The 25949-nt window shown below is 50.8% G+C and overlaps 1 protein-coding gene across 5 annotated transcripts in view; it reads left to right on the forward strand.

The window, feature by feature from the left end:
* The window catches only part of Cmpy (crimpy), a 246343-nt gene that overhangs the window by 219450 nt on the left and 944 nt on the right, over positions 1 to 25949 (forward strand). For 4 of the 5 annotated variants that reach the window (XM_076321548.1, XM_076321546.1, XM_076321549.1 and 1 more), the window contains 5 exons: positions 20852 to 21031; positions 21878 to 22057; positions 24096 to 24466; positions 24890 to 25249; positions 25726 to 25926. In XM_076321548.1, coding sequence (XP_076177663.1) covers positions 20852 to 21031; positions 21878 to 22057; positions 24096 to 24466; positions 24890 to 25249; positions 25726 to 25926 — 1292 coding nt within the window. The remainder of the gene's footprint in view (positions 1 to 20851; positions 21032 to 21877; positions 22058 to 24095; positions 24467 to 24889; positions 25250 to 25725; positions 25927 to 25949) is intronic. The other variant, XM_076321547.1, reaches the window with a different exon arrangement.

The following is a 25949-nucleotide window of genomic DNA, read 5'->3' on the forward strand; positions in this document are numbered from 1 at the left end:
GCGATCGAGTTTCCCGCTCGCCGAAACGTCGGTCGCGTTGTTTCTTCGCGAATTTCACGAGAACGTGAATCACGACGGGCGATCGATCGCTGCGATACACGAATCGGTTATCTCGCTGGGAGAACCTTGAACAAAAGTGATCCGTACCGGTATTAAAAGGTTGAAAAATCCGTGGAAACCGCGTTGCAACTAATTCGTAATCTTCGCGATACGTTCAACCCGATAATGTACCGAGATATCATCTTTTTACAACATATTTACTCGATAATACACTTATCGTCTCTTTACAGTATATTTACTCGATAATACTCCCAGATACGTCCGATCGTTTTACAATATATTTACTCGATAATATTCCCGGGTACATCTAATCGTTTTACAGCGTGTTTACTCGATAACGTTCCCAGATTTTCATCGGTGCGTAGTCTCGTCCCGATACCGTTGATTCGCCGACGAGAGGTGTTCGTTATTGTTGGTTGTTTCGCAACGATTTACATACCGTCGCCGATAATGGGAAAAATTTCGTAGGAGTTGCACGAACGCGGAGTCGGATGCGCGGCACCGGGTCGCGTGCGAAAGTTGAGAGTTCGGCAACAATTTATCGCGGGAGGAGGTGGAGGAGGTGGAGGAGGAGGAGGAGCAGCGTAACTGGAAAGGTCGAGGACGACGTTCCGGGCATGTGCGTGTTCGATAAACTCTCGAAAGTCCGCGGTACGGTTCGCAGCCGAGCCGTCGAGCTTAGCACGACCAAACTAGTGGACATCTGTCGCCTCGAAACTCCCGCGTCGCGCGTTTAACACCGGAATGCGGTGGCGCGGCACGACGCGACGCTAATGCGTCACCGTTGTACGGACGTCGCAGCAGCGTCCTGCCGCGTCCCGGTGCACGGAATCGAGATAACCGCACATCCCGGCGTGCACGTTACCCGCCGTGCGCCACGTCGCTTTTGACTGACACCTTGCGAAATTCCGCGCCACTGCACGCGGAAATCCCAACCTCTTCGCTTTTGTTACATTTTTCGTCCACCGGCTCGTTCGAACCGAAATACAGTACAGATCTTCGTACAGTAGCGCGATGTTCGAAAATCGAGATCGTTGATCGATTGAACACTGACGGAGAAACTTTCGATCGAAGCGAAGCGAACAACGATGAACGAATGACTGCTGGCGCGCCGGGTAACGTTCTACGCCATTGTCGCGCAACTATCGAGGTTCCGGCGCTCGCGCCGCTTCTCCGTCTACTAGAGTCCCTCGTTAACTGCACGGACCACTCGAGTTCTTGAGAATAACAGGGGAATCGTATTCGTGAAGTTTTCCGACGTAATTACTTCAGAGGACGCTATTCACGGTCGGACGATAAAAAGTAAGAGTGGATCGAGCGATCCGGCGTTTCGCCGGCGAATTGCTCGCGTTGGAACGAGACCTCGCGGATCTTCGAACGAGTTCCAGAGTGGAGGATCGTTCCCCGTGCAACGCGAACCAGCGAGAGGAGGATCGTTGGAAACGAACCGGAGTTTTTCGTCCGCGCGTCACCTTTCGGAGCGGGGAGACTCCTCGCGAGGAGTCGAGCCGAGGTTTATCGAAAGCGGTGGACCGAATCGAGCGTTTCGCGACACGGTGAAAAGCTTCTCGAAAGTCCGACGACGCTCTTAATTTCCAAGTTTCGAGAAACGACCGAGCGGAGCGGATATTCCTCGCGGTCTTTTTCTCGCGTCGATTCAACGAGTACTCGGTCGATCGTTCCGAGTCGTTCGTTGGCTCTCGACGTCGAGCGTCGTCGACGATAACCGTGAATTTCGTTTCGTCCCTGGTTTCCGCGCGTGTAAGACCGTAGTCGATCCCGATTGGGTCGAAACGCTCGATTTCATCGAGACGGTTACGGATTCGCGTTGATCGGATCGGCCGTTTCGACGATCCCGAGCCTCGAGAGCACGATTGATACACGTGTCGCCGCGATTCGATCCCTGTTTCTTTCACGGGTACTTTCGCGCGCAATTAAATTCCACCGACAGACCACCGGACGATCCTACTCCCTTTGTGCCAACTTTTACGCCGTATCGAGTGCAAGCTTCTTAGCAACGGGGTTATCCGGATATATTTTTGTGAACGTGTTTATTTCCTCGAGGTGGTTTATCGTGCTTCTTATATGGTGCTGAACCGTCGGGGCCACGTGTGTGGATTTACGTCGTATTTTCGTCCAAGTGATTCAGTTTCTCCGGGTTCGTGGATCCCCGTTCGTGGAACACGTACTCCGGTGGAACGCGGGACTACCTTTTCGTAGTCCCGAACCTTGAGTCGTTCCGCTCGAATACGAGTTCGAAGAGGATGGAGAACGATCGGTTCTCGGTAGGGAGGGAACGTAGAACGTTCGAAGGGACTCTGGATATCGTTGAACGATTTTCATTCGTACGCGAGTTCACGGAGCGTGACCGCGTTCACGGACACCGATCGATGTATCGACGGTGCGTCGCCGCTGAAGCAAAGCGAGTAAGTTACGCGCGATTAACGCGAAACGCTCGGCTCCGAGATCTCGGACGAAAACGGTATTATACATCGGTATCGCTGAAAATATACGGAGCTTTCCTCCCAGCTGGATAAAGAACTACAATGGATCCTCCACCAGCGGGGGAGTTCTTTCTCCGCGACGATTCCACGACGATTCCGCGACTCCTCGCGCGCTCGGCAAGACCGACGGTGCTTGCAAATCCAGAAGCTCCGAGCGGGCAAGCAATGGCAGTTCCGTCGCGACACCGTTCGACGGGAAAGCTTTACGCTTTTAAAGCTTTTTATACTCGGTCGATCGTTTTGCCCGGCCGAGCGTGAAACTCGTGCTCGGTTCATCCGGGCCGAACGGAAAGATTTCCGTGGCGAGTCCCGCGGCGCGGAATGAGTCGAAAAATAACGCTTTTCGTTCTCTGTGCGGTTCAACCGCGCGTGCACCCGCGGCTTTATCGCGGCGGTATCGCCGCGCGTGACGCGGCCGAGCAATCGTAACGCGATGGCTTTTTGTTTTCCCGCTGACGAACCCGGTTACTGAAATTTAATAAAAACTCGTCACGCTCGACCTACGACCGACCGAGAAAAATCAAGGGATCAAAACGAAGAGTTACGTATCGTTCCTTCGTAACGGATAACCGTTACGTAAAATCGAGCGGTTCCTGCGATCGACGATCGTGGCCGATAGTGTGTCACCGAGACAACTTTGGTTAGAAACTTTTGTCCTCGATTCGCGCAAAATCGAAACGACGACGAGATCTCGAAGCTGAGAAACGATTACACGGCGAACCGAGTCGAGTGGATTGATTCCGGGCGAGACGTGGCACTCGATTATGGTAACTCCAGACCGAAGACATTTTTAGCGAATTTTACCAGACGCACCGGGCGAGAAAGCTCGAGGATTAGAACGAAAGGGAACGAATGCGTGCGAGAGAAGCGCGAGCAAAGTCACTTGCTTAGAAATCGAGCGAAGCGCTTTAGAGATCGGTTACTTGAACTTTATCGAGTAAAGATTTTTCACGAAACCTCACCGACTTCTCGTTACCCAAGTCGATTACGAAATATATTTCTTTTATTTTTCTAAAAAAGAAAGCCACGTCTCGCAAGAATCATCGTCCGTGAAGTAGTCGCAGCTCTTGCGATCTTTTAACCACGAAGAGGATACCGTGGCAACATCTCGGAAAAGGCATCGCGAACGAGCGCGGAATTCCGCGCGAACCCGATGACGAGGCGAAGCTCGTCGATTGCTATAGAATTGCAAAGGCTTTCACTCGCCGCGCCGAACGGAAGAGATTCCCGGATGAACGGACGAACGGGAGGGAGCGTATCGACGAACGAACGGGACGCCGGATACAATCGAACGCGAAACACGACAAGACGATGTAATTGCGCACGTTCGAGCGAGAGCTCGCCGATTTTTTCCGCACGGTCGCCCCCCTTTTCAAATTTCCCCGTCCCGCGTATTCGATCCCTCCCCCGAAACCGTTTTCCCGCGATAGGATCGCATTCCGCGCGCAATCGCTCCCGTTTATCACGGACGACGGAGTTATTCGAATAATAGGATCTTGTTCGGGAACCAGGTACAGAGATTATCGTCGACAAACGAGATAATCGCTCGAAAACGTCGATACGAAACCACGCCCTTTTATTAATTCTATCTCTCCGTTGCACGTTTACCCAAGAACTATCCAAACTGTAAAATACCTCGCTAAATTACGCGTACAGTGTATCTCTCTTTCGCATAATTACCCGTATAAATCGCCTCCTTCCCTGGACATTATTATTAACGAAAAAGGACACTTTTTCGTTTCTCTGCCGTGCGATAAACACGTGTCCCGTGCGCGACTCGTTTCGTTTTTTCGTTTCTTATTTTTCCGCGCGAACGTGAACAATTGCTTTCAGATTCCCCTCGCGATTCTCCGCTCTTGTACCTCGTTGCGCCTTTAAATCACCACTGAAAACGTTTCGATAAAATTTAAACTCTGTAGGCGGTATCGTCGCACTCGCAAGAGTTTGCATTATTTTTTTCCACCCCTGTTCGATCGGGGTTTGTTTCCAGCGACGAAAACTTCGCGTGCACGCACGAATTATCGATTCTTTATCGAGGTTCTCCGGTAATCTATTGGAAACCTTTCGTCTCGATCGTGCAACGAAACGGAGTGAAAAAAAGAGGGAAATCGTGGCGTCCACGACGTTTGCGATCTTTTAACCACGAAGAGGAGTCGACTCACGAGCAGTGCCCCGAGGACACGGGTCATGGTTTTTCCAGCAGCGTTCGCGGAACCAACACGGGCCGCAAATGGGTCGCGGCGCGCCCCGCGCTTTGCGAAACCCACTGTCGCGCAAATTAACCATTAATGGAGCCACGGGAACGCTATTTAAATTAGTCCTCTCCTCTTTCGCTGCCAGCATTTTTCCGCGACTTTGTGGAGCTCGGGCAGCACGCTTTAACGTTGCCGATTCGCCTGTCGGCCCCGACTTTATTTTTGCTTCCGACTCGTTTCCCTTTCCGTGGAAAAGCCGGTCTCCGTCCACCGTCGCGCCAACGACGACGTTTTTCCACCGGCTGGAAACTGCTTTACGGATGCTGCGCGTAATCGCGGAGAACGAACGACCCTCGTGACGAAGGAGTCAAAGTCGAGGGCAAACGAGTATCGAAAATTATATCGATGGATAGGTAAACACCGAACAAAGATCTCTAACGTGCTGCAAACCGATTTGCAAAGTTTCCTAAATTCCCTCGATTCTGTAGTGATTCGAAACAAATATTTCTGATCTCTATTCTCGGTATTTTTGTAACAGAGATTTCAATACCACCGAGATGGAAATATTTCTGAATGTTTAAGACCTCGATCTTTCTTGAGATCAATTGGATAGTGTCTCGAGCGAAATATTTTTAATTTCTTTCCTATATTTTACGATAGAAATTTTAGTAGGGACGTTAGCTCTCAAGGGCCGGTAACACCCGTTTCGCTCGATGGATCGTATAATTTTATCGCGAGCTGAAACGTTGGATGAAAAAAAAAGAAGCTCGTTCGAGACCGTTGGATCGGTCCACGCGCGACGCTACAACCTTGCGAAGAATGACAACCATTTCTCCACGTTTCCCTGGGAAATCATACGTGGCGGTACTCGCGTTTTCACAGACACTGTATAGTCTGTTTTTGTCGACAAATTGGCCGCGACTCGTTCTCATTAACGAGACGACGGTTTTAATGCGACTATGCCAAGCACAATAGTGACGAAATTGCGCACGACGTCGAGCAGTCGCCGAAATAATCGGTCAAACGAGATTCGCAACACACGGACGATACTTTGCCACGTATCCGACGTTTTCACTGGTGTTCCGTGTCCCGTTTCCTTCTTCACGGTTATCGACGCTCGCGTCGCGACGCTCCCGCGATTCATCGAGAGATTCCGATCCTATTTCTCGACGTCGAGGTACACGTGCTTCGGTTCGAACGAGATCGAGATACCTCGCGTCGTAGCCTCTCGAAACAATTACCGCATTTTTCCAAGAATTTGCAACGAAAATACGACTCGATCGTTGAAAAATTCGTCCGCGCTCGGTCCCCATCGGAAAATACCCGACGATTTCCCCGTACGAGTGATCGAAACGAAAATTCAACGAACGCCTCTAGAATAAACGAAATAAATTAAAAATTCGTAAAAACGCCCGGCGTTTCGTAGCGGAGCAAATTCCGTTCGTTTTTACTACCGACAAAAAGACTATGGGAGATACCGTATCGCGTGTGATGGACGGGCAACGTGTTCCCTACGATTAAAATTTCACGCCGAAAAAGCTTCGTTGGTTTTCGAGACATCGTTTCCGCGTACTCGAGAAACGTACGTAAATTCGAGACTCGTAGCAAATTTCCAGACCACTACCAACCCACCTACACTCCGTCGAATTTTTGTCCACGAATTTAACCGTTCATCGAAGAGAATTAATCATTCCTTGGTACCTTGACTCGATTTCTATCGAGGATCGCGAGCCATCGACGCGTCGTATCCGTCGCGATGATTTTCTTCTCCGCGAGGAGTCTACCCGGACGATTCTCTTAATGAATCACTTTTATCCGTTACTTCGAATCACCGGTTGGGATAAAATTGCTGGCGTCGGAAAGAAATTATTTCATTCCGAGCGCATCCTTTTCCGGCGTTCTTTTCCCCAACGGGGATGTAGCGCGGTAAGGGGTGGAGCCTCGATCGAAAATTCACCGGCGATATCTCTCGACGACAGAGACTCGAGTGGTCCTCGATATTCTTTTCGCTATGAATCACCGGCTGGGAAAAATGCGTCGTCTCTCCCGACGCGAGGGCACTTAATTTCACCGGCAACGTTTCGCGACCCTCTCGCCATCTGTTTCGTTCTTTCTCTTTCCCCGTTCACCTCTGCTCTCTCTTTATCTCCGCTTCCATCCGTGACTCCGCCTCTCTCCCTCGGTGACTCCACCTCTCTCCCTCGGTGACTCCGTCTCCCTTCGTGACTCCATCTCCCTCCCTCTGACCCCCCTTTTCTAGTTTTTCCCGAGCGGTAAAGCTGTCGGGAGCTTGGTAACTCATTTACAGTAATACATTGGAGGGAACAGAAGGAGAGAGAGGTGAAGAGGCAAAGTGGAGGGGGATAGATAGGTACGTCGGAGAACGAGGGCAGAAAAAGGTGACTAAAAGCGAGAGGGCCCCGCGGAGTGGGGGGAGGGTGGGGGGCGCCCGAGAGATTCGGAACAACGTGGGCTTCGGAATGGCGCGAAAGAGTCGGCCCGCCATTAATTCTTTCCGGGCTTTTGTCTATTCCGCTGGTAGCATCCGACGGTTGCGTCTCTCGACACTCCGCATTGTCCGCGTCCGCGGCACTCGAAGCCAACGCGCAAGCGTTCGCGCGCGGCGTTCTACGCACCGCGTTCTACGCGCCGCGTTCTTTATTCCCGTTTTACACGCTGCGTTTCTTCTTTAGCGGCGGGCAACCCCCACCCTCCACCTCCTTTTTCGTACGAGCGCCGCGTCCTCCACCTAGTTTCGTCTCTATGGCTCGATAAACCGGAAACCACCGGAAAAGACAGCGAGTTCTCGTCAACGACGCTGACGAAATCGTCGAAGAACACGTTCCACTCGCGAAATTTTCTTCTCGGGGCTCGCCTCGTCAAATTTCGAGACGGGTTTTTCCCACGCTGCTTCGCTCGTAGAGGAAATCCAGCATTAATAATCGCGACGAGTACGAAACACCATGGTTCGGAATTTATTTATTCGCGGAGAAATTTATTCGCGAGAGCGTTGCTATTTTGTTCTTGCTATGGTAGATTTATTACGGTAAAATCTTAACCGAGTGTCTGATAACTAAACGCAATTAAGTAGCGCTTGAGCTGTTCTTTAAGCGAGTCGATTTTATTTTCGCAACCATTGCCTCCGTTCGTCACGGACGGAGGAATACACGATGGAATAATTTTCGAAGATAAAAAATCCGTTAGATTTATCACCGGAAGGTTCGCGAAGGGGGAAGGATGATTTAAAAATCAGCGATTTACGCTCGTGGAATACGGTTTCTCATTCCTGGCTCCAGTGATTCGAGACACGGTTTACATCCTCCGAACCGATAAACTCCGATTCTCGTGAACCTTCTCGAAGGGTCGAGAGTCGAGGGGCGCGAGAAAAAAAACCAAAAAGAAAAAGAAAAAAAATACGATGGATTAATTTGCAGGGGCGAGCAGCCGCATTGAACCGCGATGAAAAGCTGGCCGGAAAAACTTTCGGTGAATGATACGGCCGAAAACCGCCCCGCTCGGAAATGATACACAGCCACGGTGAAATCATTAGCCTAATTGAAATCGGATACGCGCGTGAAACGAACCTAATGATTGGGCGGGCCCTTCCCAATTTCGCCACGCTAGAAACCGCGCGGAATCAGCGCGATTGATCGCCAAAACGGAGCGGCGCGATGCTGGACGTTTCTGTTTAAAGAAAAAAAAAAAATGGTACGTCAACCGGCGTCGCCGTCTCGTAACGTCTCTCGATAAGGATTCGAATTTTCCAACGAGTCCACGGAAAAACTAATAATCGTTCTCGGCCCTCCTCGTTCGATTTTTCCGCGGCGAGGATCGAACGCGCGAGGATCGCGTTCTCGAAGCACCACGGTGCACTCCGCTGGTCCTTGAGCGTTACTCGTTATTGGCTTTCCACCGGCGAAGAAGTAATTATCGAGAACGTATCTGCGTTAATCGGCTCGCAACCTTCGAAATGAAGCAACAAAACGAGCCCGCGCGATGGCGGCTCGTTCCCGCGTTGCGTTGCAGCCCTCTGACGAACGGATGGCAATTAGAGGAAACCGGGAAGGGAATTAAAAGAATCGGATAACGCCGGGACAAAGTTGCTCGCGCGGATATTTCTCCGGTTACGCCTGGAAAACACTTACCTGAAAACGGAAACACGAATACGAGATACGGTTCCCCGTATTTCTCTCCGTTTCCTGGATTTTTTTACGCGATAACCCTGTAAATTCCCTACGCGTGTTCGTGAACCTGGTATCGTACAAAGATCCGAACGTTTTCAATTTCATCGACTCGAGTCGGTGTTACCGACCGGAGAAACTTTCATCGTTCAATAAACAAAGATACCGCCGCGTTAAGCGCGCAAGATTATTCAAATTCCCGCCCAAAGTCGACGAGAAACTCGTTAGTCGGTGCTCGGTAATATATTTATATCGGGTGTGCAAAACTCTACTTCCGCTGTTTTTTCCCCGGGATGGAAACCACGGGAGCAAAGTTGCACCCCTATTATTCATACGATCGAATTTACCGTAAGAAGTAAGATCGGAGGGTAAAAGTTTCAGTGCGATTTAACCCGAATAATTTCTGTTTTAAGTCCACCGCTCGAACCATGGAGTTTCTTTCCGATGGAAGACTTTACCTACCCGCCCTAAGGTTCTCTTTCCAATCTTTGCGAGCTTCTCGTCGAGAGAGACGGAAGTATCCATGGTGCATCGGACGGAAGAAGGAACCGCGAGTTTGATTTTCACTTTATACGTTTCTACGAAGAACGAGCTCGTAGATTCGGCGTGGAAAATTTTCCGCGGCGTGTGTCGTTACTTAAGTGAGTACGGGCGGTGTTCACTTGGCGCCGAAACGCGGCGTCGATCTCGAATGGGTTTTTCGTCGTCGAAGCCGCTCACGGGAATGGAATTTCGCTCGGGAACAAACCGCGTTACGAGACCGAACGAAACCACCGGATAATGACATTACCCGCGGTACCGTGAGCGCGATCTTTTCTAATCAACCGCGCGAGTTCCGCCGCGAGGCGAAACGTTATTTGGACGCCTCGCACTTTCTAATCACGACCTTTCGAGCTGAAATAAAATCCGCCTCTCTCCGCGAGAGCACTGCGCGTACGCTACAACGAACCGCTCGCGCCGTAACCCTCCCCCACCGCGCGCGTGTATTCGCGCGGGTCAGCTTTTTTAATCAAAGCTTCGTTTCGTTTAACCCTTTTCACTCGGTTCTGAAAGAACTCATCAGCCGCCCGCGAGAAATAAATCTGGTGCTACACTCTCCCGGCAGCCGGTCGAGAAAAATCGACGAAAAAGCTACGCGAAATCTACGGCGGAAACACCGTGGATCGAGTCCTGGCGCGCGTCACGGACAATTTTAGCACCGGAAGAAGAGCTCTTTCGTTGCCGCGCACGTGGCGCGAAACCCGAACCAGACCGAAGACGTCCGTCCGAATATCGTTCCCTTTTTACGTGATTCGCGAGGCTTTCCATCACGAACGAAGATACTTTCCGCGTTGAGATTCGCGCGAAACGGTCGTTCGAGCATCTAACGAGCACCCCGATACCAGTGACGTGCACGAAATAAAATTGCAGAGGCATCGAAGTACGTCGAAAATGGCCCTCGAGGAACTTTCGATCGTCCATTCGTTAAAAGAACATCGAGTGCTCGGTGTTGCGTTATCGTACGGACTCGATGTTCGGTTTCTTCGAATTTCGATCGGTTGATCGCGCGAGGGTAGCCTCGAGGAGGGATTCGTTTCTCGATTCCGAGCTTCACGATTGTTCGAACCTCGCGTTACGTTTCCACGTGCATCGAGGGAGCGTGTTAATCCAGTACGTAGTAACGCTTCCTATTCAAAGTCGTCGAGACTTTCCGTTTCCGGATCGCGTGTCGTTCCCGCTCGAAACTTCATCGTTCGACGCTGGTAACTTCCACCGCAATTTCAACTCGCAAACACGGAAATTGACTGGAAGCGAAAGGCTATTACCGTGCCCGTGTTATAGACTTACAATTGTAAGCCGTTAATATTTCGCGGCTGCTTTAGCACGGGATCGTTCTACTTAAAGGGCGTTCAATCTCACGAAGTTTCGGTAAAACCGTGTTCGAGAGAGCTTCCCGATACGCCGCCGAGGGGGAAGTTATGGGAACCGATAGTTCTCGATAAGAGTCTCGCGATCCTTCCCGATCGTCTCGCCGAACTTTAAATTAACGTACCGTCGCTGGTAGAAACGGTCGCGAATTGCGAACATTTTTGATTCCTCGCGAGTATTTCGCGCTCGAGACTCGCTCGACGCGAACATCGCGAGAGGCTGTGCGTCCGAACCTAACGAGACACACTGTACGTCCCTACGGTCGATAAGTTCGAGAGAGCAAGGACTAGAAGTTCGAGAAGGACGAGAAGGACGAGAAGGGAGTTCCAGGAAGGTTTCTGGAGTCTCGTCGGAAACGACCGGTAGTTTCGGTGGACCTTGAAAGCATGGAGAAGGAGAAAAAAAAAGAAAAAAATAATAAGAAACGAAGAAACGAAAAGGACGGACGCGCGAGGTTCGAACGAGCGGCGTTCACCGACGTGTTCGTTAGGCATGAATAATGCAGTTTCTGGCACGAGCGGCAAAAGCAACGGAGAAAGAGGGAATAACTGCGGCGGTCGCTCGACGAACGAACCAACGAATAAAGGGTGGAAGGGTCGCGAGCGTGCCGGCCGGAAACGGCTTTGATCCTTTCTAGCCGTCGAATTTGCGTCGGCGAGTTAGCGGATACCGGTACAAAGGCTCTCGTCGTTCGAGATCGTTGCACGGAGGTGCAAACACCTTATTTCGCGCGCAACCGTGCAAACTCGATTTACAATGGCAGCGAAAGTATCACAGGACGAACGAATACGTTTCGACTCGCGTAGGTAGGGACCACTCGGATGGAATTACGCGAACCGAATTAGATACTGCGTCCGATGGACTCAAATCACAACGGAAATAGGATATCCACGGTGACGCACGGTTCGTTACCTCGGGGGAAACATCCTGAGAAAATCTACGCGGTAACCCCGTTAACCGAACTTCAACGATTCGCTGATTCGAATGAAAAGCAAGAGTACTCTCTCGAGGAACAATCGTCTCGAAATCTGCTTCAGGATTCGCAATTCTTCTCCAACGCTCGATTTTTGGTACTCGTTCGGTAAAGCGGAGATCGATGCACGGAGTGTCCCAATCGTCACCGGTCGATTTGAATTTCGCATTGTTTTCGAAACGTCCGACCGATCGATCCGAAACTCGATCAGTGGCATCCAGAGAGACGGGAAATTTATGGTAGAAAAGTCCCGTTACCCGAAACGTTTCAGTTTTACTCGAAAAGTAAATCGACCGGTGACGATCGGGACAGCCTTTACTCAACGCTGTCCAGACACGGTGCACAATGATGCACGGGTTCACCCCTGGGAAAGGGTTCCGAGGAAACGTAGTTATCGATAATCTTCCAAAGCTGGTATCGGTCGGGTTCTCTCGTTCCCTTTCCCCGAAATAGTTTCCGATTCGGAGTAACGATTCAGCTACTCGCGAAACTGAGAACGATCCCGACAGTGACGAGACTTCATTTCGGAAAAGGCGCGTATAAATTCACACGTGTGTCACCGGTACTTCCTCGAGTACAGTTCGCTCCGTACTCGATACTCGGGAACGTTCGTCGCTCGAAATTCCGAGCACCGCGATCGCTTCGAGATGTTTTCGATCGTTGTCGAAGCCTCGATGCTTCCGAATCCCTCTATCGGGAGGAAGCTGTAAAACTTGGCGAGAAAAAATCTGGAGCGTAACTCGAACTGGCTAAACGCGGGCTCAGATATTGAAACGAAACGAGAACAATCCGGGGTCTCGTAGCACGAAGAAGGAGGAGGAGGTGGAGGAGGTGGAGAAGGTGGAGGAGGATCGACCCCGGATTCGATTCATAGTTATAGCCGACGATCACCTCGCGCCTCGATGGGCTCGTTTGGTGTCAGCCGTGGCGGTAACGGAAAGACTCTCTACGGAAGCACGCAAGAGAATCGCGTTGCGGTGGTGGTTTTTTGCATAAAATAAACGATACTCGCGGCGCTTTTACGCCCTCCGGTAGGTGGTTCGTAGCGGAAATTTCCGTGGCGCGAGGAAAAAAATCAGGTATATATATTCTTTCGCGTCGGGTGTCTTGCCAGCTGGTCGAGGCGGCGCGACGGAGGCTGGTGCAGCTAGTTGTAAAATGCAAATCGAGATCTCGGTGAGACGTATGGTGTTCCGTATCGTATAGACGGGGACGAGGAGGGAGGGACAGAGGACGCGGGTACGTATGTACGTACGTACGTACGTGGAACCGATATAACGCAAGCGCGGCCGGGCGCGAAGGGCGCCGAGCGAGGCGAGGCCGAGAGGAGAGGAGAGGAGTGTTACGCGGAAAGCCAGTGTTTGCATTGCCGCGTCAGCTGGCCCGTTACCGCTGATAGCTACGCCGTAGACATCGCTATAATGGAACGCGTCAGGTTGCCTTTATGTCTTTCGCGATACCGAACCGTCGTCTTCCGTCTCCTCTCGTCCGCAACGCGCTACTTTCCCGGAACACCGAGACACCCGCGTGTCTCCTCGACCCTCGACCGGATAGATACTCTCCACTGGATTAAAGCAACGTCGCGACGCCTTAGCGTCTTCCGCGAACTCGAGACTCGACTAACCGCCGCCACCGATGCCCCGTTCGACCGTCGTTGCTCTCCGTTAATAGTTACCGGGGAATCCAGATCGGTAATTTCGACGACCGAATCGTCACCGCCGGACGAGAGGAAATACATCCGCGTCGCGAAATGAGAAACTTTTCCTCGAGAAAATTCTTCCACGCGATCGAAAGAAACCTCTACGCGGTAGAGGCTACACTGTTTGTGGCTTCGATCCAAGGAGGGACAATGACGGAATTTTCGTACAGAGGGTGATTCTCCGGGCGGACTCAAATACCGCCCTTTGAACGTTCTCGCGCAGCTTGGAGAGATCGAATCGACCACGAACGGTACAAATCCAAGAGCTTCGAGACGTTCGAAAAGGCAGCTTCCCTGCGCTAGGTAATCTCAAAGGTACGGCCACTTCTTTCGCCCTGTTCTCGATCTCGATCGAGTAGTTCTACAGGGTGATTCCCTCGCCAATGGACTCCGAGACAGTGGCATCGTCTGTGTACTCGCGATCGGTTCGCACACGTTGCGAGTAGAACAGTTCACGACGCAGCAGTCGATGACGCTACAGAGACATCGGCCACTTGGTCGGTGTGCACGAGCACAGGATTATCGATGGGAAGCTCCGAGGCCATTCACGAGAGGAATTACCCTGTACTTCGGGGGTGAGAAACAACGATGGAGATACAATTCAAAGGAGGAATAATTTTTCGATCTACGAAACGGTGCATCGAGATCGGTGGGAGCAATTTCCGTGGAGATGATTCGCATTGGACAAATATTGCGACATATTCGCGGGGAATACCGGTGCACCGGTTCGACGAGAGAAAAAAAATCCTCGGCCACCACCGCGGCGAGTGCTCGTTGAAAGCTGCGAAGATCTCGAGATCTCTGAAACGCTTTGAAGGACACCGAGGTGGTCGAAAAGCCACATCCAAGGATCGTGGAGCCGCACTCGATAGTGCGTCCGAGTCCGCGATCCCTTCGAGATCAAAGTATGCGTTCCGCTCGGTCGAAGTAGCCTCGGTTTCGCCGCGTTATCTCGTGGTTTCACGGTGCTCGGAATTTCTCTGCGGGCACCGAGACATCGGTGCTCTAACCCTGTCGCGGAGGCAATCGAAAGAGGTCTCCCTTTGGAGACGTTCGTTCCTGACCCGAGAACCGAGCACCTTTCGGGAGTAGAGTCGGTTTAAAGTGAGCCTAACCTCGTCCAAACAAAATCGCAGCGCACGGGTCTTGAACCGAGTAAGGGGTCTTCTAACGCGAAGATCTTGCCATAGTCGAATTCTCGATGCATCCGGTCGCATCGGTCCGAAGTTACGATTGTCTCCAGCGTTATACTCGACTCCTTCGAGTATTTTAGATCCCGTTCAAGCGAAGAGAAAACGTCCTGCGAAATTTAGTAGGAGAAAGTATCTTTGTTCCAGCAGTAGAGTCGGTTCAAAGTAAGCCTAAAGATTGCACAGTTCCTCGAACATATCCGACACCACTCCGCTTCGATGATCTTTCACCGAAAGATCCTATCGCGGATAATCGAAGCGACAGTCACGAAAAATTCTCCAAAATTGTACTCTGCTATCCATCCGGTTTTCCGAACGCGTTCAAATGGAAGAAACTGTTACCAAGTTTCCGCGAAAATCGAATCAGAGCTGCCCGGTGACATCGGTCCGGTGCACTTTCGTAGCGTCGAGCCTCCAGCGTGCCTCGGGCTCGAAGTAGGCTGACGTAGTAGTCGAGAGGTAACCCGTGTCTCCGAAAGAGATACCAACCGGAGGGCTCGATGTCCAGGAGACTCGGTATCTCGTTTAATTGATTTATCGAACATCGAACTATCCGTGGCAGGGTAACCGCGGATGTTTGCCCATATGCCGGTACGATACGCGGCGAGGTTCGCCGAGACACGAGAGACGTGCGTTTTGTCAGCGCTTCCGGTATACTCCGGTTCGACGGGCCGGGAATTTCGTGGCGTGGCCTTGTGTGCCTAGCGCCGGGACCATTAGCTTTGACGTCAATGCCGAAGGACGAAGATTAGTGGCGGGCGGAGGCAGCGGCAGAGACCCGGGCCGTGCCCCCTAGGTAAATTAGGAACTCGACTATACGTCGCTGGCGCAAAGAGAGCGTACGTTAACGCGTTAACGTCGTCGACAGGGATTGGCTACCTCGGGCTAGCCAAGTGTGCGCATCCCAATGAACACGCCACGGCTCCAGAGACGAATTCGTCCTTTTACGAGGGAAAATTCCCCTCGAATGCGACTCGAAAACCCCACGGGAACGAAATTTTTAACCGAGACCTCCTTTTCAAGGGGGAGAAGAAGAATTGTTTCAAAGGTACAATGCCAACGGAGACAGGGCACATCGGTGAGTTTAACGCAAGAATCGAAGAGAAGGTACGTACGAAAGGATAAAAAGAGAATGTCCGGGAGATAAAGAGCGCGAAGTGTGGAACGATCGTTAACAGCGATGGAGGAGCGTATCCGCGATGGGATCGCGCACAGGGATGAAAAGAGAAAGGTAAACAGGAAATGAAACGGATAAGAGATGCAACCGGCATGAGAATAAGATCGAGAAGAAACGCAGCGATGGTACGGGGCGGTCGGTCTGTTCTTAGGAAAAAGTGAAGGAAACGATGGTACAAATTGAAGCGTTGCGAGAACGGGTACAATGGTAATGGAAAAGGGACGATTCCGAACCAGTGGAATACCAAATTCGATCGATCGATAATATCCACGAGGTTCTTCCTCGAATTTAACGAGTATCGGCCACGGTCTCTGTGCGAATTCTCGTGACGCAATTAGACGACGAAAACGTAGAAAGTCGCGGGACGACCGGTGACGGTGCCGGATCCATCGAGAATTCAATCGAGAAAGGGTATCGATTCGGACCACCGATGGAGAACGAACGCCCGATCGACTGGAACAGGGATCTTCAACCTTTTTCTACCCACCCTTTTCTATCCGTCTATAGTAAAATATGTGTACTCGAATTCATCTTCTTACTTACGCTTTGCGTACACGCGATTCAAATTTAACGAATCGCTCGCCGGTGCCTATCAGCTTCAACGCTACTCGATTCGAAGATGAAAAACAATTTGCAAAACGATACAATTTATCGAAACTACCTTTCGTCGAGTATCAATAGGACACTCGAGGCTCGGTGCCACGAGACCGAATATTCGATACTCGATTTTATTTCAGCGAGGACTCGACGATGATCTTGTTCGAACGCAACCCAGGTTTTCAATTTTGTCGAAATTGTTTGCATTCGCCGCAATCGAAATTACACATCCCTTGGTCGTGTTTAGGTTCTAATGGATTTCTCGTTGCTCACCGTGACGGTCCAAGTCGTACGTCAGTGGACAGTAGGGATCAGGTTGACGACCACTGGACCGGACCAATTCACGAGAAATTGTATTAGCCCCGTCCTGGGCAGCGGTAACCCTTGCATACCGAATGAACTTATTGTTGCATCCGTGCGAAGTAGGATGCGTCTCTGCATGCGGTAACGTTGGCTTCGAAACCGATCTCTAAGCCCCTTTCCCTTTTCCCGATGGAATTATTATCGATGTTTCCCCGTGTTATCTACTCCGTAATTCCCTCGGGTACGCGCGCGATGTACCCTCTCCTCTTCCATCTTCCAGCGAGGTTTCCGGTCTAATGGAATCTCTGTTCCTATTGTTGCCATCTACCAGCCGTCGCGGCACCGAAACAATTCGTTCCACGCGTACGTACGTATTTTCCACGGCTGTTGCTTTACTTCTGTACTTTATCGCGCGAAACCGACGAGACGACGTCCGATCCCTCCAGTTGTAAAAATTCAGATCGTGATATTCGGTTTGTCGCGATACCCAGCGATCTCGCGTATCCGCAAACTGTCCCAATCGTCACCTTCGACCGATCGACTTGAAACTCGACGCGTGGCATCTGGAGGGACGGGAAAAATTTGTCGTAGAAAAATACACGGCGGAAAAACCCGGTGACGAAAGTTAATCTCAACCGCGAAGACGACGTTACCTTTCACAAGCCGTTGATAAAACGCGGCGAAACGACGAGAAACGGAAAGATAATAATTCCCCGCGGTGTGGACGTTTCCACGAGGACGTGAACGCCGTAGGAATTTCCAAGTTCTCGAGAATCGCTACACGGATGAGAGCGTACGAGGGTCATTTATACGCCAAGTTGCCGAAAGTGCATAGTCTTCGTTCCGTAATCAAACATCGGAGCACGAAGGCTGTACGCGTCGCGGGGCTCGAGTGCCGGGGGCTAAAAAATCGTCGCCCCGAAAGCGAGAAATCGCGACTCGACTTAAACGCGACCGAATCTCGGAAAGAAATGGTTCCGGGAGCCACGTTCGCCGGTACGTCAGCGGAGAGCTCGGTAATACGACTGGAAATTTTGCGACCGGACTTTCTCGACTCACCGTCGAGAATAATGTGGCTCCCGGTTCGTTTCGGCCGGGGCCGTCTCGAAAAATACGAAAACCTCGAGAGGAAGGCGGACGACGGTGATTTTCACGGGACCGTTCGAGCCAAATCCCTAGGAAAGTACTTGATTTCCGCGAGCCGGTCTTCGGGGAAGCGGTCGGGTAATCCGTCTCTTCGAGACCGATCTACCCGACCGATGTCCTCTCCACGCTACGGCACGCGACGCTCGAAAAGAAGAACCCTGTCTAGCTGGAACCATCTTTTCCCCTACGGTTGTTCCGCGGGAAACGGGATCGATCTTATCCAAAGCCAAAGTCTGGCCTGGAATCGCGAGACTCTTACCGAGGACCGTGAGCGAGAGATGGGTATCGGTTCGAGGAAAAATATCGCTCCGCTTCGATATAAAACCCCAACTTCCGTTCGATAGGGACCAATCCCTAGCTGGTGTCCTCCGACAATTCCGTCCGATATCGCAGCGCTTAGGTCTGTCTCCGTAAAACGTCGCGACGATACGTTTCTCCGCGGAATGGCAAAACCGCTGCATCTGCCGTTACGAGTAATCTTTAAAAAGAGAGAGAGAGAGAGATAGAGGTAGATAGATAGAACTCCGACGAGCTCTCGGAGCTCAAAGCTCGGAGCCAAACAATCGACGTGCTTTGTGTCCCAAGCGCACCAAGTCGTCGTCGCAATAACGTCGCGACATTTTAATAACCGAGTCCGCAAGGAGCTTCCAACCGGCGCGTCGACCTATGCAAATTTCCACCGGACGATAAAAGCGCGCGGTCGTTCTTTGACTCGGCGTCGCGCGCAATGGTTTTTAAAAAAAACGCCGCGGCGCCCTCCCGGACGACGTAACTGAATCGTCGCGCGGGAACACACCGTCGCGTTCATCTCCGTACCGCGTCGCGGCGCTTTGCACACACGTTTTTTCGCTCCTGCGTCTACGGACGTGCGTTTCTCCTTTCTTTTTCCTTTTTTTTTTTTCTCTTTTTCGTTGCTCGTCTCATCAACTTTTTACCCCGCGAAGAAGTTACCGCTTTGACGCGCGTCGCGTGGAAATTACATTTCCCTGTTTACACCGTGTGTTTCCATCGTTACGAGTCGCGTAAACTTCGCGAAACAATTCCACGGTAATTGCAATAATCGTTGCACTAACGAAATCGTTCTTTCCCAAACGCGTTTGCAATGAACTCAAAGTCGATCGAGTTTATTCGGTGCGATTGACACGTGCTCCGGGCGAGAACGATCATTTACGCGGGAAACGGGGGAATTCGATTTTCCTCCACTTAATGGAGAATTGTATATTTTCGAGTTAGTGTTTAGCGTTTCCGTGGTATCGAGCGTGTTCCAACATTTCGAATCAATGTAACGCGCGAAACGGCTCCGTTACTTTAATCCGTATCTATGAACGGGCATGGCGGATTACTTTGTTACCGTTCTCTGTAATCTTTCTTTTGTTTATAAATGTCGGTGGGAGCGGTTAATCCTCCCAGAGCGCGTATTCGACGATCGAGAAACGCCAACGTCGAAAGAACGCTCGTGGAAGCGGTAGAACGAGCTTTGGGGGAACATTGCTCGAAGAAAAATTAATACGAAGGTGCTTCGAAATCGTTCGAGCTGTAAGGAATTATTTTACAACGAGCGTAAACTTTACACGCCCCGACAAAATGCTCGAAATAATGGAAAAATAATTTTCCATCTATATCTCGTCATTCTACGTGACGTTCTTCTCGAGCGTAATCCTGAACTTTGATCGGCTGTGAACACAGTGATCTATTGGGTTGTTCGGAAAGTCGTTTCGTTTTCCAAAATTGAGAATATATAATTTAATAAAATGTTTATAGATTCTAAAAAAATCGTATTTCATTTTAACCAAAAAAAACGAAATGATTTCCGAACAACTTAATATTATCGAGGCGTTGCTCGAAGATCAAAGGTAATTGGTGCGCCATTTTTTCGAAAGAACGAACAAGATTCGTGCCTCGAAAGTTTTCCCGTGGACGTAAAATTGCAGTCTCTCGTCTAATTTTTATATTTTCGCGCCACCTTGAATCTTTCATCGACTCCTCCAGACACCTCGTTCGTGCGTACCTTTCAAAGTTTCTCCAACTTCCTGTCACTCGCACGCGCAATTTTTCTCTGCCGACAGCGTCGTGTCCCGTGGGAATAATAGAATATTTCATCACGGAGAAACAACGTTTCCCGGCCAACGCGCGAGATTACCTTAAACAAAGCGGTGAATTTAGAAAAAGAACCATCGAAACGCATTTTATTTCCACCAAACGGAGATGTACCTCACCGTCCCCAACGACCCGCTCGAATCGATATTGATTCCGTTTTCGTTCATTTTATCGCGCCCATAAAATCTTTCTTCGCATATCGAGACCGGGGACCGTGGCTCGCTCGATGGAACCCGAATTACCGCCACTGATTCTTTCTCGATCGAATTTTTACTACGTTTATGAACAATAGTTTATTGATATCCTACCAGATACACGCCCCTTTGTCCGTAAAATGAATTCTCGCAACAGTAACGATACTATCGTCGAACGACCAACGAACAATGGAAACGGTGACTCGAATCCGGGGTGGAAATTGTCGCTCGAAAGCGGCTTGTACTCCGGATTGTACGATCGAAATTTATTCGCGAAATATTCTCTCGTCGATTAAATCGAAGATACTCCGACATCGTTCGTGAGGGGGTTGCTCGCAAAAATACACGGAAAAACACGTGTGCCATTAATCCGGGGTAGAATTAAACTCTCGAAAGCGGGGTCCACTGCGTTTGTACCACCAAAATTGAACTTTTCGAAGGAAAAGTTGCTCGCGTGATAGTCTCGATCCTTAACCGTTTACGAGATAGTCCCGGGTATCCCAGACGTACCGAACATCGTTCCATCGGGGGTTTGTCGGTGAAAATACAACACCGGAGACCCCTGAGACGGAACGTGGCGGTGACGATGACGTTTCGATTAAAGTTTCCCGATCTTTCTGTCCACAGGAGACGGAAACGGCGCCGAATGTCCAGAGGACAGCGTCCGAGGTGAGAACGGGGGTTGCAAATGCGCGACCGACTGTCCACCAGCCGAATGCCCGGAGGGGCAACGTCCGGTCCAAGTGAAAGCAGCGGACCCCCAAACCCCCGGTAGCTGTTGCGCTCGCTACGATTGCGTTCCCTCAGGTAAGAAACATCCTCGTCGAGCGTTTAACGCGAGTTGCGGAGACCACGTCCAAGGTACGCCACGCAAGCGACACGGTTCAACCCCCGCGAGATTCGTCGCGCGCGTCCGACCGGAGACCTTAGGAGGAAGAGGGAGGGATCTCGATGTATCTCGATCGATACGTGTACAAAGTTTGCAGCGTAAACCGATCGTCTCGCGAGTAAAATTGACGCGACGACCGAGTTTTTCGGGATGACGCGCAGGACGGATCAGTGTATCGATGCAATTGGCTATCGATGGTACTCGAGCAACTTGATACGATAGTATTCTAACCCTCGTCGCTCCAAAGTCTAACTTATCCTCGATATGTGTTAAATGCGACAACGCGTGGAAATAATGGCCACGATGAACGCTTCGAGGGAATCTTTGTCCGGTTTCGAGAGCGATATTTAAAATATAAAGACACTTGGAGCGATACGGGTTGACAGGGAGAATGGTAGCCGAGATCTCGGTTACTTATTCCCGTTCTGTACCGAAGCTTTCGAAGGGTAGTGAAAAATCTCCGATACTTGGCACCGGTGATACGAATCCGCTCGCGATGGAACGCGGGTAGATCACCGAAACTCGTTGGTAAACTCGCGACGAGTACGATTCTCGCGAAAGTATGAAATATGTAGCGTTTGGTGGAATTATCGATACGTTCGCGGAGGTACGAAATACGTATCGACGGGTACGCGGGAGTATCGGGTTCGATTCGTAAGCGTTCGATGTTGCGCGATAAAGGATCGGGATCGAACGGTATAGATTTCGGTATTGTTCCCATCGCCGAGACGGACCATCTGAAAGTGTCGTTTTTATTGTGAAAGACTCCCGAGGATCCGAGCCGTGTCCCGAAAACAGCGTGTTAACGGAAGATGGGAAATGCGAATGCGCGGCCTGTCCACCAGCGAGCTGTCCGGCCGGGCATCGTCCGGTACAAGTGAGGGCCGCCCTCGATCGCGAGACACCCGGTAGCTGTTGCCCTCTCTACGACTGCAGACCCTCAGGTAATTACGAATGGTCGTAATCGAGGCTCGCTCTCCTATCGGCGGTCGAACCGATACGAACGCAACATCGAGAACGCGGCGTGTCTAGCGGGTCGATATCTTCGATCTCCTCTCTGGCAACCTGCACCTCCTCTCTCGCTACCTGCTCCGCCTCTCCTACGGTACTCCCGTGCTGCTGTGTGCCTCTCTAACCGTCATCGTAGCCAGCTCTCTCCAATCGCGATCCAACCGGTGGAACTTCGTTCCTCGCGTTCGTACCTTCGATGTAGTACGGATACCGCCAGAGTGGAGCGTTTCCTGTTGCCGCGAGCGAGTTAACCGTCATGATTTCCCTACCCGTTGTTACGAAAGTTCGACAGGAATCCGGGGATGAGAAAATATACGCGTCGGGGGCCGGTAGACTTTTTCGAAGAGGTACAACGATAGGAGTCTACAGTTTTGCGGGATCTTTCTTTGCAAGGTTTCGTGTCTTGGAGGTCTCGAGTCATGGAGGTTTCGAGCATTGGATGTCTCGAGTCGTGGAGGTTTCGAGTCTCGAAGTTCTTGAATCTCGAAGGTCTCGAGTCTCGATTCTTGGATACCTTGAGGAGTCGATACCAGATCGTAAATCCAAAATATCAGTGTCGATTTTCGTTCCGAGTCGATCGTTCCTTCCCAGAATCGAAGTAAAACCCTAAATTTTCTTTCGAAAAGTGCAAACCGTTCCCTTCGAAGGGGCGATCCTTTCTATCTCGAAATTCACGAAATTTACGAATGCGTTCGATGCCCAAGACTTTCGTCCGCCTATAATCCCACGAGGTTTCAGCGTTCCGATAAAAGTCACCGTTCTCCTCGTTGAAAATCCCGGCGGTCGGTCAGCGAGTCGCGCGGTCGTTACGAATTCGAGTCATCTCGATTATAATCAGCGATAAAGCTTCCCGTTGATCTCCACCGGGTGGGTGGAAAAAAAAAAAAGGCTTTTAAGTTTCGAATTACAACGGAGTCGGGGATCCGCGCGAGCGCAAACTTTCGATTTACCTGTTGAATTTTAATGAGACCATTCTTATCTCGCGAGCGCGCGGCGTAGCTAGCGAGCACGCTTCGAAACTCAATAGCGCCCGTTTTGAAATTTAATAACGGTCCGTCCCCGACCACCTAGGGGACAATTACGAGCCGCGACGATTGAAACACGGTTGCCAACCGGGAAAGGCCATCCTTCCCGTTACCGAAATTCGAATCCAGCCATGTCGATGTCGTCCATTACTACCAGTTTACGCGCAACCCGAACAAAGCGCCCGACCCGAAAATATTGATCTTGAACACGCTACTGTAATAGTAATTCACTCGCTCGGCCATCGGTAGAAAATGATTTACAGCCGGGAAACGTGAAAATTCGGTTTCAATTTCGGTAACGACCATCTCGAAATGTCGAATTCCAACCATCGGTTAGATGTACACCCGGTACGCAGAGTGTTCAATTACGCTTTCAACGTAATTAGCGACGTAACGATAATAAATATTGATCGAGCCATTCTCGATGGACGTTCTACCCCTACAGCGGTGTATCAGCTGTTTTGTTAACAAACGTCGTTTAACGGGCAAACGTGTACCGTGGCTTTCGGCTTGTCCTTCGATTCGATCGAGCGTTCTATGACTCTTCCCTCTTGCGATTCGCGAAACAAGGAGTTCGCGCTTAAACGAACCGCGTATTCGCGATCCTACGGGATACTCGTTGCTCGGGACTTCCGGGTGTGAGTCTTGTAATTGCTTTTCCGAAGAGTGTTCGCGAAGTTTCGTCGGCCAAGTACTCGTAATCCGTGGTACCAAGTAATTCGACGATTACCGACCTCTCGAGGAACCGGGTAGTCGATAACTTTGAGAAATTACGGAGCAATTACGAACGCGATAATCTGGAATCGGTCGAAGATTGGACGAGAAAAGAGAGCGATTTTTTTTTTCTTTTTTTTTTCAACCTTGACCGATCGATACACCGTGTAGAGATACTCGTTCGCGTTTTCCGCAACGATCGTGAAACATTAACGATCCGTTTGCGTTTCAGAATCCGTATCGTGGGTGGACATGGCAACGGAGGACACCAAATGGACGAAATACTGCATCTACGAGGACAAGGCGAAGAACTTGGGCGAACGATGGCAACAGTCGGACTGCTTGAGCTGCGTCTGCGAGGAGGGTGGAGTGTCCTGTCAAGAACCGATGTGCAAGTCCTGCGAGAACGCTATACCACCGAATCCGGGGGAGTGTTGCCCCCACTGTCCGATACCGACGAACGCGACGCTCACCGAATCCGAATCCGAATCCGAATCCGAGCCACCTTGCCGAAACTCCTTGGAAAACTGCGACCTGACGTGCGACCATGGATACGCGCACGACGCGATCGATTGCCCTCTCTGCAGCTGCATCGTGCCAAAGGTACGGGAGACGAGCTCTCGGAGGCCCGAAGCCTCGTGAGTCTCTTAATATCGAAGTCTCGAGGTCTCGAGTTTTGAAAGTTTTGAATTTTGAGAGTCTTGAATCTTGAAGGTCTTGGGTCTTGAAGGTCTTGGATCTTGAAGGTCTTGGGTCTTGAAGGTCTTGAAGGTCTTGAAGGTCTTGAGTCTTGAATGTTTTAATTCTTGAGAGTCTTGAGTCTTGAAGATCTTGAGTCTTGAATGTTTTAATTCTTGAGAATCTTGAGTCTTGAAGATCTTGAGTCTTGGAGGTCTTGTGTCTTGAAAGTCTTGACTCTTGAATGTCTCGAGTCTTGAAGGTCTTGAAACTCTCTAGTCGCAAAAATCACGACTCTGGAAAGTTTCGAGCAACTCGATCTCGATCGTCACGAATCTCTGCTCCCAGGAGGACGAGGACTCCGCAGCGGTGCAGCCGCCCACGGACGTCGACAAGGTCTGCCCGGAGCTGCCGCACTGTGGCCTGAACTGCGACCTCGTGAAGGACGAGGGAGGTTGCTCGGTATGCGCCTGCCAGACACCGCAGACCTTCGACGAACCCACCAACGACAGTGTCCTGATCGACGAGTCCGGAAAGAAGATCTGCCCCGAAGTGAAATGCGACTTACACTGCGAACGCGGACTGGTGATGGACGAGAACGATTGCACGTTCTGCAAGTGCAGGGCACCGGACTCGAACTGTCCACCGTTGGTGGGATGCAGGAAACGATGCACCTTTGGCTACAAGACGAACAAACGCGGCTGTCCTGTGAGTACCGGTGTTCCGCGCTTTATGCGCAACCAATTTCCCCCCACCGCCGATTGTTTTTGTTTGTTCAACGAGAACGATTCGCGGAACCGAGAGGAAATTTTCGTCGCGCGTGGAATCGAATTTCGCTCGTTTCTCTATTTACCATCGAATCTTCGCGAGAACGGTACCAATGGGTCGCCGATATTTGCCCAATGAAAATAAGTCCAAACACGACCCCGTTCCGACTATTTTCGAAACCTTGCGAATCCATCGCCGATCAAAATTGTAATGGTCGTTGGTGAACCACTCGTGGATAATCCGAGACTGGTTGCACCGTTCTCGCACCTCGGTACCGTGGAAAAATACGAGAAAAACGATTACTCGCCCTTCGAGAATCATCTCGCGATACACCCTACCGTTTCTATTCAACTCCACGACCATCCCTGTTACACCGAGACCGTATCGAACCGATTCTAAGACGCGCGTCTTTTCAGATATGCCGCTGTCGAGCCTCCTGTACCGATCACTCGAACGAGACGCATCCCGAAGGATCGACCTGGCATCCGAACACGTGCACCACGTGCACATGCGAGGCCGGAGGTAGACTCGGCTGCAGAGAGACCATCTGCTCGGTAGCTTGTAGCAATCCGTTGCCTCCGAAACCGGGAACCTGTTGTCCGGTCTGTCCAATTACGGTAAGCGCGGTTCCAAGGTGACG

Source organism: Ptiloglossa arizonensis, chromosome 10 (assembly GCF_051014685.1).
Source record: "Ptiloglossa arizonensis isolate GNS036 chromosome 10, iyPtiAriz1_principal, whole genome shotgun sequence".
NCBI classification, from domain to species: Eukaryota; Metazoa; Arthropoda; class Insecta; order Hymenoptera; family Colletidae; genus Ptiloglossa; species Ptiloglossa arizonensis.